Genomic DNA, 16,721 nt, shown 5'->3' with positions numbered 1-16,721 from the left:
ACCCCCGGGCAGGGCAGAGGACACCCACAGCTGGACCGGGACAGAGGCGTGCCTGTGGCTGGAATCCCCGCTCCCCGTGCCGGGCATCGCTCGCTGTCCAGCGGCGCGTGCCTCCGTGTCCTGCCCTGTCCGCCCCCACCCCACCCCCGCCCTACCAGATGCCGCCCCCTGTGGGCTGCCGTGCGCACTCCAGCTGCTGCCACTCCACGTGTCCGGCATACCGCGCGTATTAGCCGAGCCTGCCGGCGCGAAGAAGGCACTGCGGATACCGTCACACGGAGTATCACTGCAAATATGTCACCGTCTCGGTGAATGTATCGGGTGTTTCGAACTCTTTGCGCAAACGTGTAAGAGAGCCAGATGTGGAACAACTTTAGCTTGAGGAAAACGTCGGCTGGTGCTTCTCTGCGGCATCAGCTGTCGTTTTATTGACTGGGACCGAACTGGCAGTGTCTACTAACCAGGTGTGCTGCATCTGCATACTTATCTGACAATTAAAACTAATAGCGTGGTCTTCAACCAGATAGCAGCAAGAATGAGTCTCTCTATGCGGAGAAAGATATTTTGGGAGCTCAGCCTACCGCCTTTCACGCGCAGCAGATGACTGACTTACAGGCAACACGCAGTGCGCACGAATGCTGCAGAATGCCTCCGTGCTACTGCCTATCAGAGACATAACGAATACAAAATAACGTCTGTCGGCAAACATTTCTGTCTCTTACAACAGTTGTTCCCCGTGACACGATCTATCACCCCTAAACGCTTGTCGCAAGGTCTTCGAGACACCCTATACATTACTAAATGGCTGGTCAGACAGACCCAGGTCCCCTATCTAACAATTTCCATGGGTAACAAAAATGTGTCTTCCAGTGTATTTCATACAACTGTTGGTCAAAATTTAAAATGCTACGAAAATCTACTCATTAAGAGGTGTATTCTTATGTTAAAGGTTTAACACAGTAAGTCCAAGTATTAAAGTTAGAAAACGTGTGTATATATCTTAAGGAAGCCTAACCCACGGCACGCAAATTACCCAGACTACAATACACATCCAGTATTTGACAATGAGACCATTTAGTGACTACCAACAAACTTAACACATAATTTCTACCCTTTTCGAAACTTCTTCTTCATTGTCAGCCCCCACAAAATAATGAAAGGTTTAAGGTTTATCGATTAGTACATTTACCTTGTCTAACTTCAACACCAGGCATGACGTTTTAATTCATAACTTCTTTACTGTTAATTCTATTCGTTCCACAGTTTGCAGTCAGTACCACCCACATACAGCACTGAAGATACGTACACAATTACATCATGGTGCAAGACATAGTTTAGGAGAAAAACTAGCCTTTCTGAAAAAAATGTTAATAGTTTTCAACATTGGTTGTATAAATGTTTACAGAATTACGAAAACTCTGTTGGAAGGTAGTTATCACATACCTCTACTACATGAGCCGAATATTATAACCGAATTTTTAAAAAAATGAAATTGCACTGCGAGATAAACTAATAAAATCAACAAAGTTGTGACTAATTGCAAGTGAGACTGTTAGAACAAATATTTTGAAAAATTTATACAGTTCCTGCATCTCTTACGGCAATATGTGATCCATTATTACAACCTCTTATTATTGTTAGTCACATAACTAGTTTCGCCTTAAAAAAGCCTTTTCCTAATGTTCACCCGGAACAAGGCCCGCCCCCGGTAGCTGAATGATGCCGGCACGGTAGCTCAGCGTGTTTGGCCAGAGAACCGATTGGCCTCTGTAATAAAAAAACTGAGTGGAAGGATCAGCCACCGAACTTGAACAGGATGTCTTGCGACGTCCGCAACGACCAAACACAACGATCAACAACGAATAAAATGAAAAAAAAAAAAAAAAAAGGGTCAGCGTGACGGATTGTCAATCCTCTGGGCCCGGGTTCGATTCCCGGCTGGGCCCTGGAATTTTTTTCGCCCAGTTGTGCTGTCCTCATCATCATCCTATCGTCCTCATCGACTGCAGGTCGCCGAAACGGCGTCAAATTGAAAGACCGGCACCCGGCGAACGGTCTGCCCGACGGGAGGCCCTTGCCATACGATTAAATTAAAAAACCCAGAACAAGGAGTCATATACATGAAAATGGCAGCGAACCCACACGATGAGCTATCGTGTTACGTTACCATTTCGCTGCTATTTTCATGAGTATGACTCCATTGTCTGGGTAAACTTTAGGAAATGGCTTTGTAGGCCGAAACTAGTGGTGTTACTAACAAGGGAACCTCCCCATCGCACCCCCCTCAGATTTAATTCTAAGTTGGCACACTGACCTCGAAAAACTGAACATAGATCAATCGAGAAAACAGGAAGAAGTTGTGTGGAACTATGAAAAATATGAAAAATAAGCAAAATATACAAACTGAGTAGTCCATGCGGAATATAAGCAACTTCAAGGGCAAGGTGAGTTCAGGAGCAGATACGGAACGAGAGGTCCTTGGTTCAAGTCTTCTCTCGAGTGGAAATTGTAATTTTTTGTTTTCAGTTTATGTCACAAGCTCTTATGTTTTCATCACTTTTTTGGGAGTGATTATCACATCCACAAGAAAACCTAAATCGGGAAAGGTAGAAATTTCTTTTTACCCATTCGCCAAGTGTACAAGTTAGTGAGTCGACAACATATTCACCAGTGTCGCATAGAATATATCAGACGTGTTTTCCTGTGGAGGAATCGATTGACCTATGGCCTCGTGATCAAATGTTTTCGGTTTCCATTGAAGAGGCACGTCCTTTCGTCGACTAATCGCACGGTTTTGCGGTGCGGTCGCAAAACAAAGACACTAAACTTATTACAGTGAACAGAGACGTCAGTGAACGAACGGACAGATCATAACTTTACGAAAATAAAGATAGTAAACTTATCACTCGAGGGAAGACTTGAACCTAGGACCTCTCGTTCCGCAGCTGCTCACGCTAACCACGAGACCACGGCGTACATTTGCTTACATTAACCTTGATGTTGCATATCTTGCGCATGGACTACTCAGTTTGTATATTTTGCTTATTTTTTCGTAGTTCCACACAACTTCTTCCTGTTTCCTCGATTGATCTGTGTTCAGTTTTTCAAGGCCTATCCACTGTGCCAACTTATAACTAAATCTGAGGGGGGTGCGATGGGGAGGTTCCCTTGTAAGAAGAGCTCTCATGAAATGTACGGCCGAAGTGGGAAAATGTCGCTTCACATGTACTATGCTTTCTTTTTTTTTATGACAAATCCTACGACCGTAAGGATTTCCTCACCACAGATATATGGAACAAAAATTATATTTGTTTCTTTGGGATCTGTTGTATGCTGACGACGTGGTGCCGATATCGAAGACAAACAAGAAATTCCATAGAACTGCATCTACGTCCATAGTCTGCGAAACACTGCGAAGTACATGGCAGAGGGTACGTCCCACTGGACCAGTTAATTAGGGTTTCTTCCAGTTCCATTAACTAAGGAGCGCGGGAAGAATGACGTTTAAATGACTCTGTGCGAGCTGTAATTAATCTGTTCTTGTCCTCACGATTCCTACTGGAGCGATATGCAGGGAGTCGTAGAATATTCCTAGAGTCATCATTTAAAGCCGGTTGTTGAAACTTCATGAGTAGGTTTTTCTCTGAATGATCTGCGTCTATCTTTAAGCGCCTGCCAGTTCAATTTCTTCAGCATCTCTGCGACAGTTACCCACGGGTCGAACAATCCTGTAACTATTCGTGCTGCCCTTCTCTGTATACGGTACACATTTGAGCAACATTCAAGTATCGGTCATTCGTATGGAATCCCCTTTGTAGAATTCTATCAGCAAACCGAAGTTTGCCGTCTGCTTCACCTACGACATGGCCAATGTCATCGTATCATTTCATATGCCTATAGTGTGTTACCCCCAGGTATTTGTATGAGCTGGCCGATTCCATTTGTGACTCTTTGATACTTTAGTCATGGATACTACCACTGAAAAGTAATGCCTCCGAATTGTAGCGTGTGGCATAGCTGCGTGTAACGTAACTAGTTCGCTGCATGAGAAACAGCCTGTTCTAACAGATTTTCGAATTCAAGGATTTCGTCCACACACGGAACACCCTCTCCTTTAGCATTACAATACCAGGCCACACGCAAGCGCTGCGGCATCCGCAAAAATCCGACGCCTTGGATTCACTGTTATCGATCATCCTCCATAGAGTCTCGATTTGGCCCCATCCGATTTTCATCTGTTTCCATAACTTAAATAACACTTTCGAGAACTTCACTTTGATAGCGACGAAGCGGTGCACGTAGAGACAAGGTTGTGGCTCCGTCAATAAAGTCAAACATTCTGCAGCGACCGTTATCAACTTGTCCCACGTTGGGCGAAATGTGTCCGTCGCCAGGGTGACTATGTTCGAGAAATAAGTATGTAGACATGGAGAATAAAGATACAGCATGTTACAAACGTTTGTTTTATTTAAAGAGCTTTAAGAGTTTTCACGTAAAATATTCGGAGGCATTACGTTTTCGTGTTGTGAAACGCACAATTTTACATTTTTGAACATCTTTGAGGATGGGAGAGAATCGTTCGGGGACACTGGTATCCGTTATCAGCAGTACTAAACGGCGAAGAAGATGGGCCTAGTGAAATAAGATACCCAACTATAAGTTGCGCGTGTGACAATCGCCTCAAAATATTAGCGAGTCGCACGTTACCACACAGTTCCACGAATCTGCCTTTACTTCAACGATATTCCACCGTTGTTAACAATGGGATATTTACACATGACAATGGATCTCACTACGAAATGTCCAATCTGCTACAGAGTAAATAGCGTCTATTTTCTACGCGATAAGAGCAGCGTTGAAGACAATGTTGCTTGATTGAGGTAAGCAACACAAAGGTTGTCTCAAGTCGCAGAGGGGCTTCAAAACAACTGACGAAGTTGATAACTAAAAACTAAATTATTTCATCCACAGCGTTTGAGTAGATCAGTTACTAATCTAGTGCCAGTAATGCGCACTCATTTGCCCTTATAACTCTCGACTAGCTGGAGCGGTGGAGTGTAGGTAAAACATTGGTGCGCATTTTTATTCGCTGCGGTGGTCGCATCGCCACAATCACAGGTGAAGAAGGTAGAACAACGTCCGCAGGTCCTTTTTATACAATACTGGAAACAAAATCAAAGATACGCGACCATCAGCGGGTTGACGTTACCTTTTTCCCATTACGACTACGCCTCTGCTCACAGAATTAGTGAAGCACACGTATTTCTCGCCAAGGCGCCAATCCACATACTTACAGCGCACATCTGAATGTCTATTCCGATTTCCTCCCAAAAGCAAAATGAACCATTCGTTGAACGTGGATTCGAGTGCGCGAAATTGCCTATCTCTGCCTACAAAGCAATCCCGAAGAAGCTTGCCGAGGGCCAATATCGCAAATCTTCCACTAAATGCTTTGATAGGATGTGCACTACCTAAAAGAAGTAACACTTGAGAAGACGTGAGGTTTTAAGTTCCCTGCAAAACCGGAACCTGCATTAACTAAGTTCCGAAATCGACAGTTGTGATCCAAATCACGCCACGGAAGAGCAAGATAGCGTAAACAGTTTCAGCGTACTTGATATGTCAGTCAAAATATTACGTTATTTATAAGCCGCACGCAGTTGATGTCAGTAAGTGTATGGGCCTGATGATGACGTTGTTACAACGTTGAAACTACACTACTGGAAATTGAAATACGAACACCGTGAATTCATTGTCCCAGGAAGGGGAAACTTTATTGACACATTCCTGGGATCAGATACATCACATAATCACACTGACAGAACCACAGGCACATAGACACAGGCAACAGAGCATGCACAATGTCGGCACTAGTACAGTGTATATCCACCTTTCGCAGCAATGCAGGCTGCTATTCTCCCATGGAGACGATCGTAGAGATGCTGGATGTAGTCCTGTGGAACGGCTTGCCATGCCATTTCCACCTGGCGCCTCAGTTGGACCAGCGTTCGTGCTGGACGTGCAGACCGCGTGAGACGACGCTTCATCCAGTCCCAAACATGCTCAATGGGGGACAGATCCGGAGATCTTGCTGGCCAGGGTAGTTGACTTACACCTTCTAGAGCACGTTGGGTGGCACGGGATACATGCGGACGTGCATTGTCCTGTTGGAATAGCAAGTTCCCTTGCCGGTATAGGAATGGTAGAACGATGGGTTCGATGACGGTTTGGGTGTACCGTGCACTATTCAGTGTCCCCTCGACGATCACCAGTGGTGTACGGCCAGTGTAGGAGATCGCTCCCCACACCATGATGCCGGGTGTTGGCCCTGTGTGCCTCGGTCGTATGCAGTCCTGATTGTGGCGCTCACCTGCACGGCGCCAAACACGCATACGACCATCATTAGCACCAAGGCAGAAGCGACTCTCATCGCTGAAGACGACACGTCTCCATTCGTCCCTCCATTCACGCCTGTCGCGACACCACTGGAGGCGGGCTGCACGATGTTGGGGCGTGAGCGGAAGACGGCCTAACGGTGTGCGGGACCGTAGCCCAGCTTCATGGAGACGGTTGCGAATGGTCCTCGCCGATACCCCAGGAGCAACAGTGTCCCTAATTTGCTGGGAAGTGGCGGTGCGGTCCCCTACGGCACTGCGTAGGATCCTACGGTCTTGGCGTGCATCCGTGCGTCGCTGCGGTCCGGTCCCAGGTCGACGGGCACGTGCACCTTCCGCCGACCACTGGCGACAACATCGATGTACTGTGGAGACATCACGCCCCACGTGTTGAGCAATTCGGCGGTACGTCCACCCGGCCTCCCGCATGCCCACTATACGCCCTCGCTCAAAGTCCGTCTAATGCACATACGGTTCACGTCCACGCTGTCGCGGCATGCTACCAGTGTTAAAGACTGCGATGGAGCTCCGTATGCCACGGCAAACTGGCTGACACTGACGGCGGCGGTGCACAAATGCTGCGCAGCTAGCGCCATTCGACGGCCAACACCGCGGTTCCTGGTGTGTCCGCTGTGCCGTGCGTGTGATCATTGCTTGTACAGCCCTCTCGCAGTGTCCGGAGCAAGTATGGTGGGTCTGACACACCGGTGTCAATGTGTTCTTTTTTCCATTTCCAGGAGTGTAGTTGCCAAAAGAGAATCGACACCTTAAAGACAGCAAGAGGGATTTCTTCATTTTTAATATAAATTTTTATAATTTATTCTTCACTGCGCATTTCAATGATTACGCCGTTATGACTGTGTCCACTAAAACACAAAATGAACCGATGTGTACACAGCTAATGTAAGACGTACGTACGTGGGCCTCCGAAAACAAAATTTCATAACCAACAAAATTCAAAAAATGCTGTGAGTGAACATTACCGCAATATCCTTGATACTGTAATTCTTTCCTCCTATCTACGTAATTCTGTAGCTCTCAATTCGTTCGAGCAATCAATCATTCATGATAGGAAACACAGTCATAGCTCAGTCACTCCAAAATGATTCTGAAATTTTACTTGTTAGAATGAAATCAGGCGATGATTCTTCTTCTCTGCAGGCCCGTGCTTTGCTGCAGTCTGCTAATCTGTACAAATAAAATGCCCCGTAATTTTGGGAGCGTTGTATAATCAGTCGGGAAACCTCAGATCAAGCGGATATTTGGCTTTGATGAAGTTTAACCTTCCGAAGAAGTAATGGAGCTCTTGGATTATTAAATGCAGGTTCGTATCCAGTCTTTCGGAAGTCCCTTCTGATTAAGAACTACGCAATATATCGATAAATATCATTAATTCCCAAATGTCACATACACACCTTTTTTTAAAGGAGCAAAAAAAAAAAAAAAAAAAAAAAAAAAATATATATATATATATATATATATATATATTTCCTTTTTAATCGTACAGTTCGTATCAGTTATCTTCTGTGATAAATGTCAATAATCAAATTACAGTTCTTCCAAAGCAAGCTCATGCTAATCGGCACGAAGACAATCTCGGAAGCTCCCTTTCTTTTTTTTCTAACAACCACCAGAGAGAGTACTACAAAGAATACTTATGCGCTCATGGCATAGCTATTGTATGAAACTACTTTGCGCATGGATTCTGCGAGTATGAAGATAGAAAATTTGTAAACGTCATTCAAAGGTAGAATTGTATCAGAATAATTCATCGAATATAAAGAGACATTACAATACTACAAAATCAACATATTTCTGTCTTTCAACCATCTCGTCCAATAACGCCCACGGACCGGCGCAGCTCTAGAATGTTGTAAATGTGTGAACGTGATACGCCGACATTGAAAGCCTGGGCCCTATGCATGGTCACGTTCGCCAGTTACTGCGTGCGAAGAGATGTCACAGCGCACTGGGTGTGACCACCGGAAGCGGTCTGCTGATTCCAGCTGCAGACGACCACGACTAGAAGAGAGAGGCTGTCTCATTACTTCTGCCTCAGTTCTGCTGTCCCGCGGAATGCTGTTACTGGCCAGAGAAAGCTCCCGACTCTGCAAGGTCACCGCAGAGCAGAATACGTATTAGTAGTGCTGCTATTACGCTCTCATCACTAAGTTACAGACTGGGAAATCGCTTATGAAATCCGTTCCTATCTCGTTTGCATTGTTTATCGTTTTCTTATTTTATATGCTTGAATTATAGACATGAAACTGATTAGTGTTTCAGTAGCGAGGTCAGTGCTTAAAAAAGGCGAAAAGTAACTACGATAATGCTGGATAGACTTGGCTACTGTTTCTATGTTTCGATACAGTGTATCGATACGTGGAACTGTTTCAGTGTTTCGGAACTGCTACGGTTCACTGTTTCGAAACAGTGGTGTTTCATTCCACCCCTGTCTCGGATAACTGGGCCAGATTCGGTCTCGAGCCAGACACAGAAACTCTATCGTTGTTTCAAAATAAGGCTGTTTCACTCCACCAGTGCTTGGAACGGACTAATTGTATCGAAACAGTGATGTTTCATTCCCCTCTGTGTCGGACGAGATTTGGGCTCGGCACAGGTACTGAAACACATTTAACATACCACTTCATGAAACACTTTCAAGAGTGTCAAACTCTTTTTGACAAGCAATAGCATGAAGCTTAAGATATCCGAAAATAAAGCTTCGTTTCTAGCTGACTGTCATATTCCGAAATGGCGTAACATCTGCTTTATAAACACTAACCAAGCAATAAAACAATGCATACTATTCACATTCAAAATAATAAATATGTGAAAATCATTCAGTTAAATTACACTTTTTGATAACATACGCTTCTCTGTTCATGTACAGTAAACATATTAAGAAACGGAAGTAAGCCTACAACATTTTGAATAAAAAAAGGCGTAGAGTGACAGTTATTAGACATATACATAAATCTGATGTAGGTATAATTGCAAGCAATCTGTTTGACATATCACTGATAGTGTAATGGTGAACGGGAAGGACTAGGAAGCATGGTGAATTTATAGTAACGGTTCGAAACACCTTGAAAGACAAACTTTTTTCTGTTATATTTTGTTATTTATTCGAATTATTTGGCGTTATTTGTGAGTCTATAGTCACTGTGCCTATTATCCTCAATGATTCCCTTTGTGTGCATGGCAGTTAGCAGGATGGGTATATTACCCATACTAACGGAATGTGGGAATTCGAGTAGCATATCCGTTGTTTCTGCAGGTTGCTCCCACCTCCAGTTCCGTTCGTGGTGGCCTTTCTGTCTTCAGCTATGGCTGTCCTCAGCCAATTGAAAAGTATGAAAGCCACACGACACGAAAGCAGCGCATTTGCTGCAGGAAATACGAAACTGCCAAGACGCCAAAGTGATAATTTCATACTTTCTGCGATATGATTAGCGCTCTCGCAACTCATTTGTGTTTATGTAGACATACTTATACAGTAGACATTCAAGATGATAAAATGTGTAGGTTTATTAGATTACAAAACACAAACTGTTTCACTGTTTCGAAACAGCGTATCGAAACATTACATTGTACTGTTACATTTGTTTCGAAACAGTTACGTGTTTCAGTTTGCCCATCTCTAATGCTGGAATTATACCTCCCGCCATTTTACAGGGTGATTTTTTTAGCTTGAGACAGCTAAATATCTCGAAAACGACGCATCGTACAAAAAAAAAAATGTTCTGTGTGAAAAGTTAATACTAATGAAGGAGATTTCTGTCTGTGCACCTCCTAACAACTTCGTATATTCAAATGAGAACCTCCCCCCCCCCCCCTCATTTTTATTGCATATTCGGATTAAACACTAAAAACTACGTACGGTTAACTGAAACCATTGTTTCCCATTCGTGGGAGGTGGCGCTGTAGTTGACAAGTATCAAGCGTGCCTGTTCTTGCCATTAAGAACCGACCCATTTCATTCTGCATTTCATTTACCATGTAAATGTGAAGCCCTGAGTTCTAACGGTTAATATTTACGTTCATATTTAGTGTTGCAAAATTGACTATACAGTAGAATATGGTTAGACGTTTCAGTGTCAGGCTAGAAGCTACGTTTAGCGTGATACAGGGGCCACGGTGCGGAGGTAAAGAGGTTTCTGTTCCGACCGCGATGCTCGATTTCGGTGACTCCCATTGCCTCTCATTGGGGTGCTTAATTTCGGCGAGTATCCACCTGTCACTAACACTTCATGGAAATTTTACCTTAAAATACTGGCTGCGGTTTGCATTCCGCCGATAGCCGCTAGAGCGAGAGTTACGGAAACAAACACACACACACACCGAAATCTGTCGCCCTGAAGGCGGGGTTCGAGGGCGGCCACCGAAATGAAACATTCCGATGGTTTGGGGACTCACAAAAATCAATCCAGTAGGGAACAGAAAACTACTTTACTATACAACAACCTTATTTGTCAGAAACTTTAATGTCTACCTATATTATCTGTACTGTGCAATCAAATTTGCAACACTCAACTAACGTGTGACGATCAATCCGTACTAACCGTCAGAAAGCAAAGGTTCGTATTCAGATGGTAAATGGAATGTAGAATTAAATGCGTCGGTGCTTAATTGCAAGAACGGACACACTTGTATTCCTAAATTACAGAGCTATCTACCACGAATGGGAAACAAGGGTTCGAGTAAACATTACATATTTTTTGGCGTAGAATCCGAATATACAATTTAAATGGGGTCCCCATTTGAAAATCCAAAGTTTACCCCATCGACGTGGGTGGTGGCCAGTTGTAGCACAGACAGATATACCCTGACTAACATCAACTTTTCAAAAATGGTTCAAATGGCTCTGAGCACTATGGGACTCAAGATCTTAGGTCATAAGTCCCCTAGAACTTAGAACTACTTAAACCTAACTAACCTAAGGACATCACACACACCCATGCCCGAGGCAGGATTCGAACCTGCGACCGTAGCAGTCCCGCGGTTCCGGACTGCAGCGCCAGAACCGCTAGACCACCGCGGCCGGCGCATCAACTTTTCACCTAGAACACTTTTTTTTTCACCTAGAACACTTTTTTTTCGTATGATGCGTAGCTATCGCGATATTTAGCTGTCTCAAGTTACAACCAACATCCAGTACGATAGGCTGGTCCATAATACGAATTATCATGGTACGCTGAAAATAAAAGACCTACAACTACAAGCTTATCAAACAACTTTATATGATATCGATATCAGACAGTCAAGTTCGGCGCTTGAACTGAAAACTTTCCCCGAATATTTAATGCGTTGTCTTTTTTTAAAGGAAAAAGAAATTTTCTATTGCAACATATAACTGGTTTTGTAGGTATAGTCCAACTTATACAAAAATGGGGAAAATGTTTTAGTCTCCTATAGAAACTACTCAATGGAAGGAAGACTGGGGCGGCCAGAGTGGCCGAGCGGTTCTAGGCGCTTCAGTCTGGAACCGCGCGGCCGTTGGTTCGAATGCTGCCTCGGGCATGGATGTGTGTGATGTCCTTAGGTTGGTTAGGTTTAAGTAGTTCTAAGTTCTAGGGGACTGATGACCTCAGATGGTAAGTCCCATAGTGCTCAGAGCCATTTTGCCAAGGAAGACTGGAGTACAACATCCCCCCCCCCCCATAACTATGATGTTGTACGTGGATTACAACCTCGGAATAGATACAGAAATCGGTCGTAGCCTCAGAAAAAGACAGAAAACTTGAACCTACAGGGCCGGACGGGAGATTTGAACCGCCGTCCTCCGGAACACGAGTCCCTATCGCTGTAGCGCTCAAATTAACTGTTGCGGCCCATAACATCTGATTACATGCGGGCCTATATTTCGTATAATAACAACTGCGTGGCGCCATTTAACCATTAAAAAACTTTTAGTTATCCAACGCAGTGTCAAAACGAATCACATATCTTTTACCGTATAGAAAACAGCTCCTTCAGAAAATATACATACACCAAGGTAGAACAAATGCAAGCTTTGGGTATCTTCCGTCGTCTGTAACAAACTCTCGCATTATGCATTACAAAAAGCAAATGCTCCGTTTATAACACAGGATTTTCTCATTTTCGTATCTGATAAAAGTTCTGACGGCTTTCAGATAATTTAATGAGCAAAACGCACCAAACTCTAATTGTCATTCGTATCGCACTGCAACTGTGTAACACAACTAGGTACAGAGAAACAAAAGCTGAAACGACTTCACAACACCACTGGAACACTTCCAGTTTCGCATATAACCTGAGAAAGGAATGGCGACATTTGTTTTGACATTCAAATGTTTAGGATAACTACGGACGTAAAATCATAAATTAAAGATACAAACTGTGGAATTTCTAAGAGTTTTATACAGTAGAAGATACACAATTTGTGTTTTTCGTTAATAAATACGATATGGTTCAACCAAGCAGCGGCGGAAGAATCAATAAACAAATACGCAGGTGACTGAACTTGAGTAATAAAAACTATTCACAGCAACGATGGTGTAGCGAATTTGTAACAAAAAGAGATCTTGCAGTTTCTTACATTGCTGTGATCAGTATATTTAAAACAAGGCAAGGCGGAGCAATGCGATGTTACAAAATAATAACTATCGAGCGTTCGCAACAAACGTCTGATTGTAAGAAAACATTGTTATATAAGCGGCTATTTTAAGGGGTTATATTTCTTACAAGATATAACTATTACTCGTATATTGCAGTGGTAGCAGCTATGTAAAATTCTGTTGCTGGAGGCGAACAATAAGTCATTCTCATCTAAGAAAAGATTTTATAACGACAAATAGTTCCGCGTCGAATTTTAAAACTATACATTGTGCTTCCAAATTAGGGCTCCCTCGACCAACAATCGCTAAGGCTTCTGACTCACCGAAATAGACAGGCTTGTCGCACTTGGGACAGTTGGGCATTGTTGCTGGTCCGTTACGTGCACAACTGAAGAACTTCGCTCACCGGTCGCTACTCGAGCTCTGCGCTCAGTCGGCCAAGTATTTATCCAGTTATGGTAGAAGCTGCGCTGCTCGAAGACACTCCACACGCGGCGGCAGCGCGCGGAAGAGAGCACACTCGACACACGACGCGTCGCGCGGTCTGCCTACCTGCGGGGCGCAGCCGGAACAATGAGTCCGCTATCTGGCTGGCTAGGCGCAGCGCGGGAGTGCGTAGCGGAACCTCGCGTAGGGGCGCTATCTCTTCTCTCTGTGCTTCCTGCCGCCGGGCGAGGTCAAATGCAGCATATTAAGTCTATGTAAACGCTCAGTAAGTCACTTTCTTAATGTTACCTGATAGGCAAGACACATCACGTTATCCTGGATGGGCAAATCATCTACAAGCGCTGAAGTAAATATCTAGTGTTCCTCAGGGGTGTATAGTAGGACCGTTCCTCTTCTTTTACACGTTAATGACTTATTCGATAGTATTAGTGGCAATCTCGGGCTTTCGGTAGACGATACAGTGATGTATGACGAAATTTTACCCGCTAAAAACTGCAGTTATGTTGCCCGCTCGTATAGCTTAGCGCCGAATCCGTGCAGCGGTTTACTGACTTTATTTATTTAGCGTATGGCTAATACAGACATATCATGAAATTAAATTACCTATACATATTTACATATTGACACACAAGAAACTTCAGTTTGTCTTTACAACTGAATATCCAGTCCTTCAACCCAGCGCACTGTGTCTGGAGTTGCTAGCAGGAAGTCCTCTTGGGCGCCGTGATAGGCTCGAATCCTGCGTTGCTCACGTCTATAGGTTTAACCTTAAAATACCCTACATGTGCCTCCTGGGTGGTGCTAATTGAGCAACAGTGATTACAGGCAGCCAGACTATCCACAGGATCTCCTGGCAATGACATATCAACTAAATAGCAGAAACAGTTATTTTCAGAGCTCATTAACAAGAAACATTGGACCAACTATCATACTCCTTCAACTGAATATCGAAAGCATTAGCAGGACAAAGTGTGACTACCTGTCAAAATTTTTGCTGGACAACAATATCGATGTCATCGCCATTCAAGAAACTCGTGTTTCCAGCGAAGAAATATTCCGAAGCTGAGGTCGATTTCCTGGATATTCTGCACTTGGTGTAACTTACCACGGGGTGTATGGAATTGCTACGTACATCCGTAACAACATAAACAAAGCTTCACTGATTTCTGTAAGTGTGGAGGCAGATATACATACAGGTGTCATACAATTGCACGGCATTACTATTACAAATGGTTTACTGACTGTTACTTTGGTACACCTGCTAGCCTGAGTGCCGTTCTTTAGGCGGTTCCCCACAAGACAGTTTTGCACAAGGCGGCTTTCCACATTCACAAATGAAGAGCTGGTTCCCAGTCTCCATCTCAGTTATTATTACAATGTACAATCAATTAAAATGTACGAACATATACAACAAAGGACTGCTACACACGACGTCTCTGACTTAACTGACAATAGGAAGAGCAAATTTAAAATAAAAAATATAGTTACCAAATCATGAACACAGTGGACACGACCCGACGGAACAAAACGCTAGGAAAGAGAACGGAGCTTGAGAAAACATCAGCCTAGTGTAAAGCCGCAAATACCACCTAGTGTAGCGAAGTGCAAAGTTATGCACTGCACGAGAGGTAAAAGCGTGGTACCCTTTAAGTGCAAAATTGACAGATCACAACTAGAATCAACAATTTCATATAAATATTTGGGAATAACAATACATAGACATATGAAGTGCTCATTTGTTGATAAAGCAAATGACAGACTATGTTTCGTTGATCAGGCACTGGCAAACTTCCTCGCGTTCTAAATAGAAATTGCATGCAAAAACACCTGTACAGACCATACCTGAATGCTGCTCAACTGTGTGGGAGCCATATCAGGTGGAACTAACATGGGAAATCGAAAATTTACAAAGAAGGACGGCGCAATGTTCACAGGTTTGTTTGACTGGCGAGAGAGTGTAATAAAATACTAAAAAATCTAAACTGGCGGTCGCACGAAGACAAATATCACAAATCCCGCGATAACGAGTCTAGAAAAGCTCGTGAATCTCCTTTTAGACCAGATTATTCAAATATTTCCTAGCCACCTGAGTACTTACCAGAGCGCAGTGACTGCACAGACAAAATTAGGAAATCAACAGTTCGCAGAGAGGTGTACAAGCAGTCATTCTTCACAGCCGCATCCTAGAATGGAATGGGAAGAAACTCTAATATATGTTTTACTTTTACAAGCACTTCACAGTGATACGCAGAGTACAGATGTTGATGCAGTTGTTAAACCAAATCATTTTCTCAAATACCAAAAGCATTTGCCATGAGAGCAGTGTATCATAAATTGGCAAGCTGCTTACTTGTTGGGGAGAAAAGTGCAGAAAATACTCATTCGTCAACTATATTCTGTTCACTCCAGCTAACTGGATGTGAAAAACCCATTTCTCTTCGTATATAAATAACTCCACAAAGTGAAACAGATAACCAAACGAAAAGCAATGAAAATGTGTAATAGCGCGGACATGGAGGGTGATCTGCAGACACTGAAGTAATATACGGTCCAGTCGAATTAATGTGATGTCTATCTATGTTCGATGTCAACATAACAGCCAACCCGTGGCGGCTGGGGAAACACTGGCCTTGACGGTATACAGGGTGGTCCATTGACAGTGACCGGGCCAAATATCTCACGAAATAAGCATGAAACGAAAAAACTACAAAGAACGAAACTTGTCTAGCTTGAGGGGGGAAACCAGATGGGGCTATGGTTGGCCCGCTAGACGGCGCTGCCATAGGTCAAACGGATATCAACTGCGTTTTTTAAAAATATGAACCCCCATTTTTATTGCATATTCGTGTAGTACGTAAAGAAATATGAATGTTTTAGTTGGACCACTTTTTTCGCTGTGTGATAGATGGCGCTGTAATAGTCACAAACATATGGCTCACAATTTTAGACGAACAGTTGGTAACAGGTAGGTTTTTTAAATTAAAATACAGAACGTAGGTACGTTTGAACATTTTATTTCGGTTGTTCCAATGTGATACATGTACCTTTGTGAACTTATCATTTCTGAGAAGGCATGCTGTTACAGCGTCATTACCTGTAAATACCACATTAATGCAATAAATGCTCAAAATGATGTCCGTCAACCTCAGTGCATTTGGCAATACGTGTAACGACATTCCTCTCAACAGCGAGTAGTTCGTCTTCCGTAATGTTCGCACATGCATTGGCAATGCGCTGACGCATGTTGTCAGGCGTTGTCGGTGGTTCACGATAACAAATATCCTTCAACTTTCCCCACAGA

The 16,721-nt window shown here is 43.5% G+C and overlaps 1 protein-coding gene across 1 annotated transcript in view; it reads right to left on the bottom strand.

The window, feature by feature from the left end:
- LOC126149564 (cysteine-rich protein 1-like) overlaps nt 1–13,444 on the bottom strand; it is a 149,588-nt gene extending 136,144 nt beyond the window's left edge. The window contains exon 1 of the mRNA XM_049915823.1: nt 13,297–13,444. Within this exon, the coding sequence (XP_049771780.1) occupies nt 13,297–13,336 (40 nt within the window). The 5' untranslated portion in view covers nt 13,337–13,444. The remainder of the gene's footprint in view (nt 1–13,296) is intronic.
- Between the last annotated feature and the right edge of the window lie 3,277 nt (nt 13,445–16,721).

The sequence above is a fragment of the Schistocerca cancellata genome, chromosome 2, assembly GCF_023864275.1.
Source record: "Schistocerca cancellata isolate TAMUIC-IGC-003103 chromosome 2, iqSchCanc2.1, whole genome shotgun sequence".
Taxonomy (NCBI): Eukaryota; Metazoa; Arthropoda; class Insecta; order Orthoptera; family Acrididae; genus Schistocerca; species Schistocerca cancellata.
The sequence above is the reverse complement of the archived record's forward strand: the minus strand, read 5'-3'. Positions and strand labels throughout refer to the sequence as shown.